Raw genomic sequence first — 15,895 nt, forward strand, 5'->3', positions numbered from 1 at the left:
AGGTAAGGTTATGTTTGAGTGTAGTTTTAATAGTATGTGTTCCCCAATGGTTATTTTTTTAACATGTTCAATTTCTCTTCCCTTTAAATGTCAATCAACTTAATAACATATCAAATAACAGCAACTGGGGGTGGGATATAGCTCAAGTGGTAGAGCGCATGTGTAGTAGCATACAGAGGTTCCTGGGTTCTATTCCCCAGTATCACCTCTAAAAAATAAATAAATAAACCTAATTACTTTCCTCCCCCAAAAAATAAAAAAATAAAAAGAAAGAAAATGGGAAGCAAATAATAGCAACTGATTTATGAAAACAGTGACAAGCTCAACTCCAAAGCTTCTGCTTTAAACAAGATTCAACATCTTTTATTTACACATTTATGACATACATTAATGGTCTTACACAATTAACTAAATCTAATAACAATGGTGACGAGATGGAACACAAAGACACAATTCCAAACTTTAGGTTGAAATACATTTTCACTAACTGAAAGATATGATAAACAAGCAGCCATTATAAAGCTATAGACTGTATGTCAATTCACTTAAAATTGAAAGTCAGCCACAGAGCTATTGAAACAATGAGAAATTTGCAAATGCAAATATTACATATGCAGGTATAGTGCATGCATGGCATCACATTTATTCTTTATCTTTTAAGCCATTTTTAAAGTAAACTGGAATAAGCATCTTAATATATGTACATCAAGGCACATTCTTTTCTTGTGCTTTAGGAATGACTTACATGTGATTTGCTTATATCTTAATTTTACACCTTATATTAGCTTCTAATACTTAAAGTTTAATTTTAACAATTATAGCTTGAGTGGTGGTCTCCCAGAGGAGGGAAACATGGCATCTCCCCATGGTTATTTTGAAAATCAGAAAATTGGAAAGCATAAAGAGGTGGGAATTTAAAAATCAAACACACAAATTAATTCAATTTAATTCTCAGGCAACTTTTAAAAAACTTACTTTCAACAATTTGGTGGGCCATAATCAATTTCCTTAAGTAGTATATTATAATGAGGGCTAAAGTGAAGAATTTTTATTATTCTGAAATTACTTGATAATTAGATGGTATCCACAGGACCGCTGTAAATATCTATATTACTATCCTATTTCTAGACTGCAGTTTTTCAACAAAATTGAACAATTAAACATGATACAAAAGCTGCAAACATACTAAACCTAGCTTTAACTTTTTTCCCCCCATTTATTGTCTCATGTTATCAAGGAAAAATTTCTCATCAACAGTTTAATAACAGTGTTCTTTGCTTATGGTCAATTTACTTGCCAGGAAGGACAGTAAGGCTTTAATAGGCATTTCATGCATTTTAATGGCATTAAAAAAATTAGCTATTCATTTAAGGGTTCCCCACATAGATTAAGTTTACTGTGCAAACTTGATTACAACACATAACTCATTAAGTGCTTTAAAACAGAATAAAGAATATCCCTGACTTTATAAGGGGTTAAAATAAATAGTAAGTCAAGAATCATAGACTTGAAGCATTTAAAAAATGTAGTATACCTAATGCATCCTACTAAAATATTTTATATTAGAATTTTTAATCCATAAACAGGGCAAATGAAATCACAGAACCGCTATATTTTGAGAAAAAGAAAAGCCAATTGGTGCAGCCTTTCAAACTCAAAGGATATAATAACGTCAAAATGCAAATAGAACTGTACAGTTTTAAATTTAATACAGTTCTTTATAAACATTAATTCATAAAAACTATACCATGATAAACCACTGCCATCAAATAGATTTGTTTTCAATTTCTTTACAGTAAGTGGACTTTTCTACAGACCCTATTAGCCAAACTGTTTAGAAATGTTAAAACACCACCAAATAGCCCAGAGCCCCGACATACAGACTCCAGGCGGATAGTCACATAGTGCTGTAAACAAATATCCTGCAAGTTCAGTATATGTGAGATGTCATTTCCTTTTATCTCCATTACTACATTCATTCTGTTTCTGAAATATGTGCCACCTCCACTTCAACAGTTTGAATAGCTTCTGCAACTTCAGACAGCTTCTGTCCCTTGCTGTTGTGCCAACACATAATTAACCACTTGCATAATACTTTGGTCAGAAAGTGTAGAGACTGAGGGACATTCTTCAGTAGCTGCAACAGCTTCAAGAGCTTCCATAGTTTCTCCTGTCACTACCACAGTTTCAAGTTCTTGAGGACCACTGCTTTCTTGTTCCTGCATATCTGCTGTTAAGATGCTAACAGCATGCTCCACTTGAGTTCCTTGGTTATGAAACTGAAGGGTATCTTTTTCCAGCATAATTTTGCAAGGCACATAATCTCTGTGGAATTTAGTCATATGCTTACGGAGTGTCCGAGCGTCTATGTAGGCTTCACTACACACAGGACAGACGTAGGGCCGTTCACCAGTGTGTGTCCTGACATGGCGTTTCAGAGATCGGGCATCAGCCCAAGCTACTCCACATGTTAAGCACTCGAATGGCTTAACTCCTATTAAAAAAGGAAGAAAAGAGGTGTGTGTGGTGAGGTGCCAAGGACCAAAATGCATCACAGTTGCCTGATAAATAGTGCTTTTCTTTAAGTACAGTAGCCCATAAACCTTTCTATCTTGACTATGGTGATCCTTTATTTAGGACTGAATGGTTTCCCTCAGAATAAAGCAGATTCTGGACTATAATCTCTGCAAAGATGTTCCCATGGACGGAAGTTACTGAGAGACAATTCTGAGTTTCCGTGACTAGTCTCTTTTAAACTTCAGCGCAATCCTATAATCCTAAATAAGGAACCAGAAGCTTCAAGTAGTCTCTTTCAGAATAAAAATGCTGATACGGAATATTAAGCTCACTAAAAAAGGAATCTATCTACACAAACAACAATTAGGTAGTCAGGTTCAAGATCACCTCTATCACTTGAATAAATCGTCCACAACATGGGATTAATCTCTTTGTCAAGGGAGGTGAGACACTAGGCAAGAGGAATGGTAAAGGGAGAGTTACTACTGGACAGGCTTTTACTCTACTTAAAGGCAAACACACAGAACTACCGTAAGCACAGTTACCTCCGTGGTTGTTCATGTGTCTCCTATACTCTCTCAGCTGGGTGAATTTTCTCCCACATTGCTCACACACCCGTTCCAGGTTTTGCTTTGCTCTTCCTTTTTTCCCATGGGTAGCTTTCTTTACATGCCTTCTGAACAGTGCCTTTTCATAAAATTCTTTGCCACATATATTACACCTAAAATAAGGGAAAAACCAAATTATTTTTTTCAAAGCACCAGTATCCATAAGAATTATACCAAGTACATATGTATCTCAATTAAGTTCAGCTCCTCCTCAAATTTACCCACCTGTAAGGCTCAGTAACAGAATGAGATTTCACATGGGAATACCAGTCCTTCTTCCAACTGTAGCACTTATCACAAAACTGGCACTGGAATGGCTTCACGCCAAGATGTTTGTTCATGTGCTGGCGAAGATCTCTAGCTTCAAAGAAACTTTTTTCACATCTGCAATAACAAAGTTCACTCATCCAACTGCATTAGCTTATTATTCTTTTAAAAGTTTCCAAGAATTCAGTATATTCTTGGGTTTCTAGAACTCTGTAAGATGATCCCAATTTAAAACAAACAAAAAAATTCCTAGTATTCCAAGACTGCAACAAGGCTGCAGGGTCTTAAGCTCTTTTAGCTCCAAAGGACTCCAAAGATTACAGGAAAGGACCCCGCACAGATCCCAAAGGTTTTACAGACCATTATTTTCTATCTCCTCCTCAACCTCAGCTGGTCCCCACTATACATCCCTTTTCACCCTTTCCCATTCTCTGTCCATGTTGGGGTAGGCCTCACTCTTGACCATAAGGATAGAGCAACTAAGGGCTAGGTCAACCAGAGCACAGCATTCTCTTGGCCACAGTGATCCGTTCAGGGAGAACCAAGTGACTCAACCAAATCCAAAGGGAGTGAACCTCAGGGCTTTTATAGGAACCACTTGAAAAGCAGCTTGACAATCTGCAGTTCGTAAGGAATGTGAGGCTGAAATCACTGCCTTGGAGCCTCAGAGGCATCAAGTGCTAACGAATCTGAATCCAATTTACATTAAACCATTCAGATTCCCAGACCTAACCTTTCATTCAAGTTGGGTTTTCTTACATTTACAACTAAAAATGTATGAAGCGGGAGGTACTGGGTTCAATCCCCAGTACCCCCATTAAATAAATAAATAAACCTAATTAACCACCCCTCCCCTCAAAAAATGCAAAAAAAGGGTATGAATAATAAAACTCTTTATATTAAAATAAGACTCATCAGAGTGACATCAGCAAACACAGCAGAGTAGGTAACTCCAAAAGCCCATCCTTCCACAAAAGCAGTGGGACAAACTGGCAAAAACTGTCAGAATCAATTTTATTGGAACTCTGGAAACTAATTAAAAGTTTACAGCAACCAGGTAAACATTTAATCGAGGAAAAAACTGTTGAATCTCCATAAGAGAGCTATGTGGCAATTTCAACTTACCCTGGCCCCATCCCCTGCTCCTCAGCTCAGTGGTCGGACAGACTGCATTCCCACTATGGGTTCCTAGTACCAGAGGGACTCATTCTCACAGAACTGTGGTTATGTTCAGCTATCTGGTGACTCCTTGCCCTTCAAAGGGCTTGCTTTTATTTAGCATAATTCCCTCAGGGCTGACGACTAAGGGAGAGGTAAGGAGTGGGGAGGAAGAGTTTGCTAAAAACATTTAAAAGCAAAAATATTAGCCACTGCCACTGGGGCAAGGAACAAGCAGTTCGGTGCAAACAATGTACAAACCAAAAGCTTGGGAGGAAAGGCTGGAGAATGAGATGCGTTGGGGGAATGAGGGCTTTGAAAAACTCTCACATATTCCCAGGAGTCTGTAAGTCCACACAGTTGCCCAGGGCTGGGCACATGCTCAGAGAAGACCTGAAAAGGCTTTAAGTTCTCACCAATGGCTGACAGCACAAACAGGAAAAGACCAAGGCAGAATTGTAAACTGCCTGGTAGGGTACTGAAGGCATTCAGGAATTAGCAGTGATGCTAACACAATACTGTGAATGTACTAAAAGCTACTGAATTACACACTTTCAAATGATGAATTTTGTTACACGAATTTTACTTCAATGATAAAAAAGAGATTTCAGGAGGCTATGGAAAATGAAAAGAGGGAGAAAGGAGTCTGAATAAAGGCCAAACTAGCAGAGGGCCCAGTACTGCAGAGGAACTGCCTAGGAAGAAACTCCTGGGGGCATCAGGGACCCTTCTTTCCTATGGGGCCCACCCCCAGAGAGCACATTTGAAGAATCTCTTTAAACCATTTTAGATGAAGTGATAGCATGGTATGAGATTTATAGCTAAATAAAACTGTTACATAAATAGGAACATTCTGACCAAAAAAAAAAACTGATTAAAATGAAGGACAAATGATAGTTTAATATTATCTTCATTCTCTTGTTTTTTTTTCAGTTTTACTGAGGTTTAATTTACAAATAAAATTATAAGACATTTAAAGTGTACATTGTGGGGGAGGGCACAGCTCAGTGGTAGCGTGCATGCCTAGCACTGGGTTTAATCCCCAGTACTGTCATTAAAAAACAAACAAACAAATAAACAAACAAATAAATAAATAAACAAACCCAACCCCTTCTCCCCCAAAAAGGTGGACAAGTTAAAAGTGCACTGTGATGATTTAACAGATGTATACACCATGAAAGGATTCTTCCCACTCGTTAACACAACACCTCAGATATGTGTGTGTATCTATATATGGAAAATTACATATGAATATTCACATTCTTCTCTCTTACCAAAGTTCAATCATACAATACAGTGTTATCAACTATAGTCACCTCAAGTGTTTTCTTTTCAACTTCCAAATAAACTGAATACGAACAAAAGGAAATTAACTGAAAGGTTCACATACTAAATACTTACTGAGTACAATGGTAGCCTCGAACCTCAGGCTTTGGCTGGTGTTTCTTTAGGTGCTTGCTGAGTCCAGAGCCCCTGTGAAAAGACTTTCCACAAACTGCGCAAAGGTACTTGGACTCGCCTATGAAAAATAAAAACCAAATCCAGCAATTAGAGGCTCTTCCAACAGAATGCTTTATGTCATATTTCAGAAGTTATTTTATCAAGGGGACACGGAAGCTATAACATTTGGCATCCGCCTTCTAAGAATAGCAAACTATGTCAAAATTCCTATTTCCTCACTAGCACAGTACTAGCAAGGCTACTACTACCCGAAGAGGGTGATGTGCTTGCAGGATCACCTGGATTATAACCGTGTAGAGCTGCAGACAAGTTCTAGAGCAGGTTACCTACCCTTCATTAGCCATTTCCACACGACTGCTTTAAACATCTGAAAATAAGTTATGTGTGGACTAAAATTCTAATACAATTATTAGCCACCTTGCATGATGACAGTTCTATCTGCCTACTGCTTAGCTTTTTAAAAGCAAGACCATCTCTTTAGGTGCCTGGATCTAAATGATTTTTATTTCATACTTGACATACATTTTTCTACACTGAGGGAAACAATGAATATTTTTACACTAGTAAGATAGCTCTGAAACTAGATTTAACAACTTTTTGTTTCTTTTTGATCCTTGTGTGTCTGGATTCTCTGAGCATCATGTCTTCAAGGTTCATCCATGTTGTAGCACATGTCAGAATATCCTTCCATTTCATGGCTGAATAATATTCTGTTGCATGGATGGACCACATTTGTCTGTACATTCATCTGGTGATGAATACTTGAGTCATATCCACCCTTTGTCTATTGTGGATAATGCTGCTATGAATGTGGGTGTGAAGGCTCTACCTTCCACTTTCTTCTGTATATATTCAGAAGTGGCATTCCTAGATTATAGGGTAATTCTGTTTTAAAAAACCACCAAAATGTTTTGCAAAGCAGTTGCACCATTCTATGTCCCTACTACTTGTGTATGTGTTTGCATTGAGAAACTGCAAGAATAAATAAGAGAAGTATGCTGAAGAGATTCAGTTTTTAGATGGAGAAAATCTAGGCATTGCTTTTAACAACATGTCAATTAAAGAGCATTTTAAAAAATAACCAGCATAACAGGGACACTTGACTAGCATTTGAGTGGGACATCTGCAGATGGAAAGATGTCTTAAAAAGAAAAGTTAAATTAAAGCACATATTAATCTGAGTTTTCATTTAGAAAAGAGAATGACCAGCTTCAAGCAAAATGGTTTCTCAGAGTGTTGTTTTACGCAGGAATAGACTGGGACACCAGGCAATGCTTTGCAAATTCAGAAGAGAAACATGGGGTTGGACTCTCAGGATCCTGCAGGGTTGAGGAGCTGAGCAGTAGTGGGGACCCTAGGAGGTGGGTTTTCCCCTCCCTCCCAGGGTAGACATTTCATGGATCTTGGCAGGGGATTCCTTGGTTCTTCCAGGAGGGCAGCAGGGACAAAATGGAAAGATTGAGCAGGGTCATTTTAAACTTGAATATTTCTCCTTGCTTAGCAATGGGGTTAAACCAGGGTCTTCTAACCCCTGCACTGTGGACATTTGGGGCTCGGTTTGGGGGACGTCCTGTGCATTGTAAGGTGTTGAGCAGCATCCCTGGCCTCCAGATTTTGATGCCAGGAGCACCCCCTAGTTGTAACAATCACAAATATCCCCAGACATTGCCCCTGGGGATGGGGGGACAAACTGCCCTGGTTGAGACCCTCTGGGTTAAACCCGCTTAACTAGAATGAATAACAGGATTTGCTTGTAAAATTAGCATTTTTTTGCCTGGCAGAGTCAAGAGGTCCCCTTCGCCTCCTGTACAGGTGGAAAAACAAGGCTGGAGGTGGCTGGGGTCCTAGACCAGAACTGGAACCTGATGGCACCCAAGTCTCTGGGGACAGACCCCTAGAGCCACATGGCAGCAGCAAACTGCACTCAGTGGGCGACTGCAAGTGGGTGTCATGTGCCCCTCTGCCACAGTCTCTTTACTCTGCTAATTTCCCAAAGAGTCCCCAGGATCTGACTTTTCCCTACTGCCCTGATGGGTCTTGAAGCCTCAACTCAACATTTGCCCTGCGTTCCTGCTCATCACTGATTTAACAACTTTTAAACTTTACTCTCATTAATAAAAAACTGCACGCATATAGCCATTAGTATATCAATACAATTTCCAAAATACTTACTGTGTAATCAATATAATAACAAAGAGTATATAGTGTGTAATCAGGTCAATATGAATTTCTCATTACCTGTGTGAATACTCATGTGTTCCTGAAGACTCCGTTTGGTAACAAATGACTTAACACACAGTTCACACTGGAACTGCTTTTGTGATTGATGGAGACTCTGGTGTAATTTTAGACCATGCTTGTAGATGAAAGTCTTTCCACAGACCTAAGACAGCACAGGTGTTTAAACCATTAAAACAGAAAGAGAGATAGGGGCTGTTTCTGAAGAATGAGGACAGAGAAACTAGTAAGCCATTTAAATAAAAAAACCTAAAAAAGAAACAGAATGACAAAGCTGAAACAAGGGTCAAGGATTTTAGCTGGCTGATCATCTTCTGATTCAGTATTTTACAAATACTGCTATTTATTTTTTACATCCATGTAATCTTTGGACGAACTCAGAACAGTACCGAAGAAATCCCTGTCCTTTGTGAGACCGGTAAACAGTATACCTTGAATTACAAGAGCCATAGGAGCCTAATCAAGAACAACACACTCACTTCCTGCTGTACCAGCCAGAACAGTGCTTCTCAAACTCTCTGAGAAGGAACTGAGATGAGGAACCAGTTTCTTTCTTTCTCCAGTCCACTGGAGAGAGGTTTTTTGTTAAACACAATAAAAATGTCGCAACAATGTCAAAATGCCATGACAGTTTCTACATGTTTATTCTCCATTTTTGTACTTATCTTCCATGAACCACACATTTTGAGCAGTGCCATACTAGAAGACCAGAGGCCCAGTTAACACTTAGTTTTTAAATTTATGAATAAAATGATACTTAGGACTTGGCTGCAAAATAACTGAAGAGAGTGGGAAGTAAAGGAGGGACAACACACATAAAACACAATTGACCGTGTGCTGATAGCTATTGAAGCCGGGTGAAAGGTACCAAAGGGTCTATTCTATTCTCTTACATTCTTTTTTCATATATTAAAAAGCTTAAAAAAAAAAAAAAAAGAGAGAGAGAGAGAGAGAAACATTAAAAATCTCAATGGTTCCCAAACTGTTTATTAATCAAAACAGTGGGTCATTCTTATATGCAAGGCTACAGATACCACTAGAAAATTTTGTTTCTAAATAGCCCAGAGCTGGCTAATCCCAGGATTCTTTACTTAGGAATCACATTTCGGCATTTAGGAACCCTCAGACCTCAGCTCTAGAGGCTACACAGCTTAGGCAGAATTTTTGCTAAGCAGATTTGTTTGAGCCATTCGTTCCCTTCCAGTTCAGACTGGTCCTGCTGAAGGTTAAGTGAAGACGGGGATGATGAATTGGTTATTCTCACCCAGTACCTCCTTCGAATCCTAGCAAGTTTCATAAATAACCTAAATACATTCATTTCAAATAACAACTTCAGACAAGAAACTAAAGAGCACAACTGGGAATCACCCTTGACCTAGGCAACAAACTGAAGAAGTTATGGAATTCCTGTAACATTTTACAAAAGGGTGACTCCAGAACCAACCAGTCTTATCACCAGTTAAGTTTGAATCTTCTTTAAATAACAAAATTAATGTTGCGGCTTTACCTGGCATGCATGTGGCTTTACACCTGTGTGCTTTAACATATGTATTCGAAGAGAATATAATTTAGGTAATGTCCTTCCACATATGGAACATATAAATTCTCGTTTGGTTCTGCCCTTCTCAGATGATGATCCTGATGCCTCATTAGATGTAGAATTGGAAGAAGACGAAGGAGGTGGATCTTTCCTCGTATGTCGAATAAGGTGTGCTCGCAATGAGGCACTGTACTGAAACTGTTTTTTACACAACTAAAAGAAAAAGTAAATAAAATTCTGTCTGAATATATTTCCATTACAAATGTTAAGTGAAACAACTTTCCATTTCTTTGTTACAATTATATAAATCAAAAGACATATATTATGTAAAAGGCAGTATGCTAGGGACCAGAGTACATAGATAAAAGGGACAGACCCGGCTCCTCTCTGCAGAGGGTTATAATCTAACCACAGAGACAGGATGTGAGAAGGAGCAATCAGTAAGGAAAGGCGTCATCAGTGAGGCTGGTTCTGGAAGGAACTGTAACATACAGGCAAAGACAAGAATACAACCATTATATGAGAACTAACAGTTGTCAGGTGGAGCAAAAATAGGGGCTGGAAAAAGTAGGATAAAACTGTAATAGTCTTTGGATTTTACCCTGTAGCTGTTGAAGTTTTTGTTCTTTATTTTAAAATCAATGTTATATATTGTCAGTCTACAAAACTTTTTAAAAATAAAACTGCCTGTTGGTTCACTACCTCTACTTTTTTGACTCTTTTGATGATTATCTTTGTTAACTCTAAGTAATATGAATAATGGGCAATGACTCCCTCCTTCAACTCTCCACTCCTTACACGCACGCAAATCCTTGCCGTCACCCTTTCTCAATACAGCTTTGTTGTCATTTTGATGAGATCACCTTCAGTGTTTACATTATTTAAATGATGTAAATATTATTACAGCCAGGCCATATTGTACAGTATGACCCTCTTTCCTTTCTTCCCCAACTCCAGAAATTTCTTTCCTTTTTTTTTAATTGAAGTACGGTCATGTACTTTCTGGTGTACAGCACAATGCCCCAGTCATGCATATATATACATATATTTGACTTTTTGTCTTCTATTTCCCCTATTTCTCTTTGTATTTACTAATTCATCATCATCAAACCCTTCCCTCATTCATCTGCTGAGAGAAGGTAGAAAACACATCACCTTGTGGGAGATCTCTGTCAAAGAACTATGTCAACGATCTGGGGTGGATGTGTCCCATGCTCAGACTCCTCACAGGTGTGGACTCCAAGCTTCCCACTCCCCATGTCCTGCTCATTTTAGTGGAACATCTCTGCCAATAGCTTCCTGAGAAAGGGAGTTTGGGAGGTAAAACTATGCAGACAACGTGTATCTGAAACAGCTCTTATTCTACCATCACAAATATAGCTTGACTGTTGATTCCAAGTTAGAACTGACTGATTCCCTCTCAGTGCTGTAAAGACATTGTGCCTCTGTCTGCTAGACCCTACTGCTGCCACCAAAAGTACTGGTGCCATTCTTGTCCTTTCCCTTTCCATCGGCCTGACCATCTTTTTTCTCTCTTGCATTTGTAAGATTTTTTGTCCCTTGGTTCTGAAATTCCATAATATATCTTGGCACAGATTTATTTTCATCCATGGTGATTGGCATTCTAAAGTTCTGAAATTTTTCTTTACTGCACTAACGCGTTCTTTCTCTCTCTCCATGCTCTCTATTTGGAATTATCTGGCTATGAGAAGACAACCTAGACCAATCTTCTAAATTTCTTTCACTCCCTTCTAACTTGTCTTTTGCTTTATTTTCTGGGTGATTTAGTCAATTATTTTTCTGAGATTTTTGTATGTTATTATTATATATATTATTCCTGAAAAACTCTTCTGTTCTCCTAAGGTACTCTTTTAAAAACACAGTACCTGGTTACTGTTTCACTGAGGTAACTTTTTCATTTATCTCGGATATAAATCATACTTTGTCGTTTTTGTTTTGTTTTGTTTTGGTTGTTTGTTTGTCTGTTTGAGTTTTATTCTCACTGTATAGTCTGGGATTCCTCCAAGTTGCATTTTTCCCCATGAAATACCTGTCATGAGTCTGCACCCCTGATGCTACTGGAAATTTCTGTGTAAGTAGGGGAGTAAATTGCTGATCACAGGCTTTTTAGTGAGTGGTATCTTTAGGTCTTCTGTTACTGGGATTCAGATTTCACATCTCTAAGAAATCTTTGCTTTAGGGTTAAGGATCTGGCTAATACTCTGGGACTTGAGCAGGGAAAGAGAACTTGAAAGGATTCAATATGTAAGCTTTTACTTTCCCCTGTTTGAGGTACAGTACATTCACCTTCACTGTTCAGTGTTCCCTAAAGCAGTTATGGTTTACCTTTTTCAGAGAGTAGAAGATGGATCTTTGGCTGAAAAGGTGGTGGTAGTGATTTACTTGCTTCTTAAAAAGACGTTTCTAACAACCAGAGTCCCCTCTACTTTGAAGGTAGCCCATACTGTTAACTCCTGAGTCTTTTGGTAGTTCTGCAATGCAATTTGGATTCTTAGTTTCCCCTACGGAAAGCCTGGGAATGAGTGCTTTCAAATCTGCTGAATCAGACTCCATCTACCTATCAGAGCCCAGAATTTAGTTACCAAGGTCTCCTGTTTTTTGCCTTTCTATGAGCTTATATTTTTTAAATGATTGTTTTACTGTCATCTTACCAGGGTATCAAAAAGAAGCAGAAGTAAGTCATTGAATTTTCTTTTTTGGCAAGAAAATGACATGTACAAATCAGAAGATGACTCATAGCAACATAACGGAGACAGAGAGAAAACACAAATGGTCAGATAAAAATGACGCAGTAAGTTGGATTCTATTTATAATGGAGTTAGAGTCGTCTTTAAGTAGCTTTCCAGATACTTACTGGACACTTGTAATCTCTAGCTCTTTCATGTTTCAGTATATGCTTTATAAGGGCATATCGTCTCTGAAAAACCATTCCACATTCCCCACATTTATGGGATGCTTCTTCTTCAGTATTCTCTTTAGCATCCCTTTTTGGCTGTTTCATCTTTTTTCCTCTTTGAACTAATTTCTGAGCCACCTAATTAAGGGACAGAAAACACAATCTAAATATACTCATTTTGATTTTTAAAGTCATATTATAAATATCTCAAATCCACATCATCTTATTAACAATGGTATTTCAAACACTAAATTGCTTTCCTGCAACCACTCCCCTTTACCCGCCAATTTTCACCGTAAGTTTGTCAACAGAATGCTTTCAACTTAAAAGTTAAAACTAAAAAGTGAACTCCTTTTTCATCATACCTGTTGAACGGCTGACTTGGAAATGGCTTTCCGCTTCTGCAGCTTTTTCTCCATTCCTTTGTGTAGTCGGATATATCCCCCTTCGTTAACAGAACGCTGCCGAAGCCTGCTTCTGTAAGTCTCATCATCAGGACCGAGGTCTGTCTCTGCTGGTGGTTCAGCTAGGTTTTCCTGGTCTTTGAAAGACTGCCCAAGGTTCTGCCTGTGCTCTGGAGTATCTTCAGCACAGACATCCTCAGTTGCTGTGTCATTTCCCACATCGCTGTTTTCTGGAGAGCTACTGATTACATTCTCTTTTGAAAGCTCAGGATGAGTACTGGAAACTGTGCTATCTTCTTTGCTGTTTACAGTTTCTAGTTCTTTCTGGTTGCTTTTTCTTACTAAGTCAACAGACTCCATTTCAGAATGGGAATCAGTTCCACAGCCTACAGGTGACAGAGTGGCTTCAGCCTGTGAAGAGACCAGGGGCTCAGGCTGCTGTCCTAGCTCTCTGTTCTGCTCAGCTTCTGGCAACTCTCCGTTCACCAGCAGTACAATTTCACAATCCCCAAGTTCAGTGGATAAAGCGGTTGTGGCTCCCTCACTGCTAGACACAGGAGGTGCTGTACCTCCATTCTGTGCTGGTAAGTCCTGGGTAGATGCAACTGTTTGTACTTCACCCTTCTTATACACTGTTAGCTGCTTCTCTTCCATTAGTTTATGTACACTTTCACAGATTTCTAAAACTTCTGACATGAAAAGATGACGAGCCAAGATGGCTACATCAGCCATGCTACAGAAGTCAAAACTTAGCACAGAAGTATAGGCAAATTCTAGTAAAGGAAGGAAGCTTGCTTTACAAAAACCTATACGAAACAAGAAAGATGGAGGACAAAAAAGTCAAATCACTACTAAGACACCTTATAAGAACAATTAATATATGATTATGACAATATAAAATAGAATATAAAGGCAAATGCGATCATTTCTTCTGCAATTAAACACCCTGGATTTGTTTTGTGTCCTGGTTGCTTATTAAGCCTTGACTAACTCACTTTTATGAGCCGAGTCTCTCAATACCTAAAATAGAAAATAATATCAGACTTACTACCTCAAAGAGTTGTTGTAAGGCAGTCATTTTCAAACTGTACTCCTTAGAACCCCGGGGGTTCCTCAAATTCCCCTCAAGAAACAGCTGCTGGAGAATGGAGGGTAAAAAAAGAGAGGGAGGCAGGTGAGTAGGCAGGGTTCAACCAACCTGTCTCCTAACCTGACTGCAGTTAAGTATGGCTGTGTATTTTAATAATAGAAGTGCATATGAAAATCTGACTGTGAACAAAGGCTCCTACTACTAAAAACTTAAAAACAAAGCCTAAGGCAGGGGGCAGGCAAAATTTTTCTGTAAGAATTACATAGTAAATATTTCAGGCCACCAAGTGTCTTGCAACCACTCGATTCTGTTTTGTAGTTACAAAGAGAAGCCCATTTATACGCATAAATAATATGCATACAAATGGGTGTGGCTGTGTTACAATTTGATTTACAAAAAGGGAGGGAAAGGGGGACTGATCTTTAGATATAGTTTGTTTATCCTTGGTCTAAAGGAATAATTACTATACACATGAGATATCAGGTTCTCATTTTATGTGAGAAAATAAGATCAGTTCAGTTCTTTTCTAAGTTCTCAGTACTTCACTATCATAGCCATTTTTAATATTCATGTAATTCAAAAATCAGAAGATTGCAGAGTCCAACTCCATCTCCATAACAAGTATGATTAAGAATTTGTATAGCTTTCTAGAGTCTCCTTTAAGCAAATACTCTTATTCCTCCTTCTTACAGTAGGTGTCATATTACACATACTTTTCTGTGCCTTGCTTTTCCCACATAATAATTTATCTTAAGAGATCTTTTATTAAAATACAGAGAGCCAAGCAATCTTTTAAAACTCATGTTTGCTGTGTCTTTCAGTTTTGACTCAGGATACATAAAATGTGATTCTCTTACACAGGTAAACAGGGGATAAACAAGTATACAGGGAAGCCTTAAACTGTAAGATATATTAGGAATCAAGTTGAAAACTGATCAGACTATACACATCAATATTACCATCATGGCTAATTCAGTCATTCTTAGCAAAGCTGATAATTAAAAATAGGCTGAAGCATATTAATATTACTACCAATTATGAAACCAAGTTTAATAAGCTTGAGATAAGTAGGAATATTTCTTACAAAAAAAAACCCCACATACTAATAAAATAATCTGTTTTTTGTCTTTTACCTGGTACCTTTTTAATGTCTATGTTTGAAGTCATTAAAATTTCCAGTGAAAGAATTAACACTGTTTCAAATAAACCTCCCCCCGCAAAAAAGATACAGGTCAAATGTTTACTGAAAAATACTATAAAACACAAAAGAAAATAAGAAAATAAAAATCACTCAGAATCCTAGTGCCAAGAGATAATAGGCAGATAATTTTGTTATTTTGTTTTTACCCCTGGCCTTTTTACATACACATACACACACTCTGCAAAACATTTTAATCAAAATAAAACGGACACTTTTGTAAAATGAACACGTTCTAGAGATGTTACACAATAATGTGACTACAGTTAACACCACTGAACTGTATACTCAAAAATCATTAGGAGGGTAAATTTTATGTTTTATAACAAAATTTTAAAAAATTTTAAAGTGGACAATGGTTATAGATAGAAATACTATGATAGGGACTTCCACATCCAGCAGTATGGCAGACTAAGATATCCTGATTGACACATTTAAACAAAAAACCTAAACATAATTTAAAACATTATTTTAAATACATTCAGTGAGTACCCTAG

The 15,895-nt window shown here is 38.0% G+C and overlaps 1 protein-coding gene across 1 annotated transcript in view; it reads right to left on the reverse strand.

The window, feature by feature from the left end:
• Window positions 1-291: 291 nt before the first annotated feature.
• The window catches only part of ZBTB11 (zinc finger and BTB domain containing 11), a 29,116-nt gene continuing 13,512 nt past the window's right edge, over window positions 292-15,895 (reverse strand). Inside the window, exons 4-11 of the mRNA XM_032477995.1 lie at window positions 13,072-13,916; window positions 12,665-12,844; window positions 9,757-10,002; window positions 8,250-8,394; window positions 5,952-6,069; window positions 3,351-3,509; window positions 3,063-3,238; window positions 292-2,494 (exon numbers count right to left, since the gene is read on the reverse strand). Of these exons, the coding sequence (XP_032333886.1) occupies window positions 2,037-2,494; window positions 3,063-3,238; window positions 3,351-3,509; window positions 5,952-6,069; window positions 8,250-8,394; window positions 9,757-10,002; window positions 12,665-12,844; window positions 13,072-13,916 (2,327 nt within the window). The 3' untranslated portion in view covers window positions 292-2,036. The remainder of the gene's footprint in view (window positions 2,495-3,062; window positions 3,239-3,350; window positions 3,510-5,951; window positions 6,070-8,249; window positions 8,395-9,756; window positions 10,003-12,664; window positions 12,845-13,071; window positions 13,917-15,895) is intronic.

Source organism: Camelus ferus, chromosome 1, assembly GCF_009834535.1.
Source record: "Camelus ferus isolate YT-003-E chromosome 1, BCGSAC_Cfer_1.0, whole genome shotgun sequence".
In the NCBI taxonomy this organism is placed as follows: Eukaryota; Metazoa; Chordata; class Mammalia; order Artiodactyla; family Camelidae; genus Camelus; species Camelus ferus.